This window comes from Nicotiana attenuata, unplaced genomic scaffold, assembly GCF_001879085.1.
Source record: "Nicotiana attenuata strain UT unplaced genomic scaffold, NIATTr2, whole genome shotgun sequence".
Lineage (NCBI taxonomy): Eukaryota > Viridiplantae > Streptophyta > Magnoliopsida > Solanales > Solanaceae > Nicotiana > Nicotiana attenuata.
The window spans coordinates 1-4,646 of record NW_017678073.1 but is presented as its reverse complement, the minus strand read 5'-3'; the positions used below and the strand labels follow the sequence as shown (position 1 = coordinate 4,646).

The 4,646-nt window shown below is 32.2% G+C and overlaps 1 protein-coding gene across 1 annotated transcript in view; it reads left to right on the top strand.

Annotated features, from left to right (window-relative positions):
- Nucleotides 1-4,632, top strand: part of LOC109221541 (myb-like protein X) — a gene marked incomplete at its 3' end in the record, with an annotated part of 9,443 nt that extends 4,811 nt beyond the window's left edge. The window contains exons 2-12 of the mRNA XM_019386017.1: nt 17-592; nt 683-760; nt 1,332-1,454; nt 1,530-2,577; nt 2,732-3,015; nt 3,285-3,312; nt 3,414-3,568; nt 3,712-3,724; nt 3,814-3,866; nt 4,187-4,370; nt 4,492-4,632. Coding sequence (XP_019241562.1) covers nt 17-592; nt 683-760; nt 1,332-1,454; nt 1,530-2,577; nt 2,732-3,015; nt 3,285-3,312; nt 3,414-3,568; nt 3,712-3,724; nt 3,814-3,866; nt 4,187-4,370; nt 4,492-4,632 — 2,683 coding nt within the window. The remainder of the gene's footprint in view (nt 1-16; nt 593-682; nt 761-1,331; nt 1,455-1,529; nt 2,578-2,731; nt 3,016-3,284; nt 3,313-3,413; nt 3,569-3,711; nt 3,725-3,813; nt 3,867-4,186; nt 4,371-4,491) is intronic.
- Nucleotides 4,633-4,646: the final 14 nt, after the last annotated feature.

Below are 4,646 nucleotides of genomic sequence, written 5' to 3'. Positions count from 1 at the left end.
TATAACCGGATTGAAGATTGAGGCATCTGATTATAGTTTTGTTGATGATAGAGATAACCGTTTGAAGAAACGGTATTTCTCTGATGTGCCGAAAGGTTTGAAGGTAGAACATTTGTATAAATTTATCACAAAGCGTTCTCGACTCCGTGATGGTGCAGCAGATGATATATGTGATGATGTCGAGGTCTGTGATGAAGATGCTGTAAAGCTTGCTGAGATATACATATTAGAAACTGTTCTTTTGGGTAAAGACATTAAAAGAAATATAAGTGAACGTAATATGAAAATCATAGACGATCCAGAACTTTGTTCTTCTTTTCCATGGGGGAGTTACTGCTTTCAAGAACTTATTGACAATTTGTCTCATCTTCCGAAAACAGAATCTGTGAAAGACAAACCTATTGGTAGGATCGCATCTTATACGTCACTTGGATTCCCTTTCTTTTTTAATGTATGGATTATGGAAGTGTTCAATGATTTCCGTCAATATTCAATATATGAGGATCGGGGGCCAATAAGGATGTTGTCTTACTCAAGCATTGGATGTCCAAAATATGACTCACTTTGCGATGATTTCTTTAAGAAAACAACTGTAAGTTAATCGTATGTGAATTTTTAATTTATACTTGTGCTCATATATTTTGTTTTTATCTAACTATTTATATTTCTATTTAATTAATAGAAATATAAGCTTTTCAAGGTGAATCAATCATATCTTCTCCAATCTTCATCAAAAGTTAATGTTAGCGACAATGTCAATGTAAGTAGTTGTTTCTTCTATTTTATTTAGTCTTGCATTTCATTAGGTAGACTAGTGTGTGTTTTTGTTGTCCGGTATGTTATACAAGAATGAGTTTTTATTCCTTCTGATTCATGTCATCTAGTATAATTTACAGGTAATGTAGTGTGTGTTACCTTGTCCTCCTATATGTTATACTTGGTCAGTTTTTATTTCTTCTGGTTCATGTCATCCAGTATAATTTACAGGTAGTCTAGTGTGTGTTACCTTGTGAATAATTATTTGTCTTTTTGTTTTATAATATACCCTTTGATTATTTTAGTTCTTTATATCCCAGTATTTTTTTCTGGAGTTTTACACCTTTAAATTCATTTCATTCAGTATATTATACTGGAAGACTGCCAGATGTAGGCTGTTTTGTCCACTATAATATACTGGATAAGTCTAATATTTTATTTCATTATGTTTTTTGGTTCTAATAATTTACTCTACTAAAATTATATTCTACTCTTTATTGAATTGTTTTTACACTCGATAAGAATGTTTAACCGTTATGATACTCTAATTCTTACCATTTTTCTTTTCTTTTCAGAGGGTATCTGACAAAGTTGAAGAGATTGTACGTGAGGATAATAATAAATTTCAAATAGAGATGAAAACAAAAATTAAAGATAATCGAAAAAAGTTGAAGAAGTATGTTAAGAGCGCTGTTAAGGTAATTAACTAGTTTGGCAATTTATTTTACTATTGATTTTTTTTCTATAATAATATATTGTATTCATTAATGCAGGAAATCAATGACAAGCTTGATGTTGTTGTAAAGTTTATTAAAGATTTAAAAAATCATGATGAAAGCAATGAAAACCATGAGGAAAGCAGTGTGAAAGGCAATCAAAAGCACGAGGCAGATGAAAGTACTGAACACAATGAGGAAAGCAATGAAAAGCATGAGGAAGATGAAAGTAATGAAAAGCATGAGGAAAGCAGTCAGAAAATCAATGACCAAAGAAATTATTCTGATGGAGAGAATTATGATGGAGATAATTATTGTGATAGAGATTTTTTAAATTTGTCGGGAGACAAACAGAATGAAAAAGAGGAAGATGGTGAGTTACTGGAACAAGATGAACTGTGGAATAAGGAGTTTGAGTATGTAAGACCTTCTATTTCAATGGCACCAAATAAGGAGAGTGACAATGAAGGTCGAGCACATGTTGATTCAATACCATTAGCTATGGATATTGACTCAGTTCATCCAGCACAAGTTAATGGAGAAGCTGTACCAGGCACTGGAATTTTATTGCAAGATCCTTGTAATGAATTAAGGCCAGAATGTAATGCAATTGAACCAGTTCCGACAGCAGGTACAGAAAGTTTGATGGTTAAAACAGGTGATGGGAAACAAGAGCTTTCTACACCACATTCCAGTGAAAAGATTTTACAAAATACCACAGCTGGATCATTAATTCCATTAGCCATGAATGTTGAATCAGCCCCACATGAAGCTGCAGTAGGTGTTGGATGTTTTGATGAAGAGACTACTAATGAAAAAGCAGCAAATGATGCAAATTCAGAGGAAATTCCTTGTGATGAAGTAAGAGTGGAATGTAGTGCCCCTGATCAAGGTCAGTCAACTGGTACTGATGTTGATGCTATCTGGCAAAAAATAGCTGATGGGACATATCAAATTTCAACACCACAGTGCAGTCAAGATAATAAGGAAAATTGTGGAGCTGTGTCATCAAAGATACCACCAATGGATATTGAATCGCTCAAAGATGCACAAAATAAGAAATGCAGTGATCAAGGTGGACCAAGTGGTGCAGATGTAATGAAAGGTCTTATTTGTAATGAAGAAATAGCAAATTGTGGTTGAGACTGATCTTACAGCTGGTAGTGATATTGATTCTCTAATTAGAAAAATAAGTGATCCGATAGAAAAATGGTCACCACAGTCTAGTCAAAATATTCTGCAAAGTAACATAATTGCAGTCTCTCAGGGAAGTGTAACAGATGGTGTAACAGGAGGTATAACAGGAGGTACAAATGTTGAAAAAGGAAATATAATTTTGGATTCACCTGAAGTGGAACAAGTTATTCCTATAGTTAATGTGAATGAAGCATCTGGAGCAAAGGAAAGAGAACCCGAGACTGGTTTGGCAAGTCTTTGTGAAATGTGCATCCAAGAAAGTAAAGATAATTTTGAAGGAGATGAAAGGGAGTTGAAAGGAAAAGCACCTCTTGCTATTGATGAAATTATTGAAAATATTCAACAGGTTAGTGTGCGGAGTTTTGTTGTTTCCTGTGTCTAAGTTTTTTCTCTAGTATGTTATATTGGATTAGTTCTGTTTAGACTAGAATTTTGTTTTATTTGCCAATTCCTTTTTTGAGTTATAATTTTTCTGTTTTTTTTAATTATGCTCTTCAAAAAAATACTTGAGTTTTGTTTGATTTCAGTATCTTTTAATGGAAGTGTGTCGTATTTAAGCTTGATTGTCCAATATGTGTTAAATGTTTATATTATAAGAGAAATCTATTTTCTCAGGGAAGTGAAACAGATGCTGCAACAGGAGGTACAGATGTTGAAGCCATTTTTCGCGATATTGAAAAGGAAATATAATTTTGGATTCACCTGAAGTAGAACAAGTTATTCCTATAGTAAATGTGAATGCAGCATCTGGAGCAAAGGAAAGAGAATCTGAGACTGGTTTGGCAAGTCTTTCTGAAATGTGCATCCAACAAAGTAAAGATAATGTTGAAGGAGTTGAAAGGAAGTTGAAAGAAAAAGCACCTCTTGATGTTCATGAAATTAGTGAAAAGATTCAGCAGGTTAGTGTGCACAGTTTTGTTATTTCCTGTGTCTAAGTTTTTTCTCTAGTATGTTATACTAGATTAGTTCTTTTTAGACTAGAATTTTATTTTATTTGTCAATTCTTGTTTTGAGTTATAATTTGTCTGTTTTTTTTTATTAGGCTCTTGAAAAAAGTATTTGAGTTTGTTTGGTTTCCAGTATGTTATACTGGATGATTATTATATTATAGTTCAGTTTTGTTTGATTCCTGTATATTTTACAGGATATCTACGCTGTGTAAGCTTGTTGTCCAGTATATTATACTGGATGAATTCTGTATAGACTAAAATTTTTTTAGTTGTTATTTATTTTTTGAATGATTAATAGCACTTTTTTTTATTGTCCTGTGAATCTTTGGTTTCCAATATTTTATACTGGATGATTATTATATTATGGTTGAGTTTTGTTTGATTCATATATATTTTACAGGAATTCTAACGTGTTTAAGCTTGTTGTCCAGTATATTATACTGGAAAACTAGCATCTGTATACTGTTTTGTCTAGTAAATTATACTGGATATGTATAATTTACTTCATTTCATTATGTTTTTAGTTGTAAAAATCTCTCCATTTCTTTTTTGCTTTTTTTGAAGCAGGGAAAATTATATACTAGTAAACGAAAGAGGAATTCTGTGGATTCGTTCCCTAATTTTAATATTTTATCTCAGTCAAGTATATCAATTTATCCTGAACCTACTGTTGATCGCACCCCTGCTGAACAATCTGTTTCTGTTGATATACAAAAAAATGATTCTGATAAAAATATTGTTTTATATTCAAGTGTGGATGAGGGCTGATATACAAAAAAATGATTCAGATAAAAGTATTGTTTTATATTCAAGTGTGGATGAGGGAATTTATGTTTCTCCTCTTAAAGTTGCTAAGTTTGTTTCTCAACTAGATGATAAGAAGGTACAAGGTGAAAATGAAAAAGAAAATTTTGCTTACTGTAAAGGAAAAGAAGTGGCAGGAGCACAAGTACCGCAGATTGCACAAAGTGCGAATGTAGAAGAAGAATTGCTTGGTAGAGGAAAAAGAAATCGTATGTTATATTGT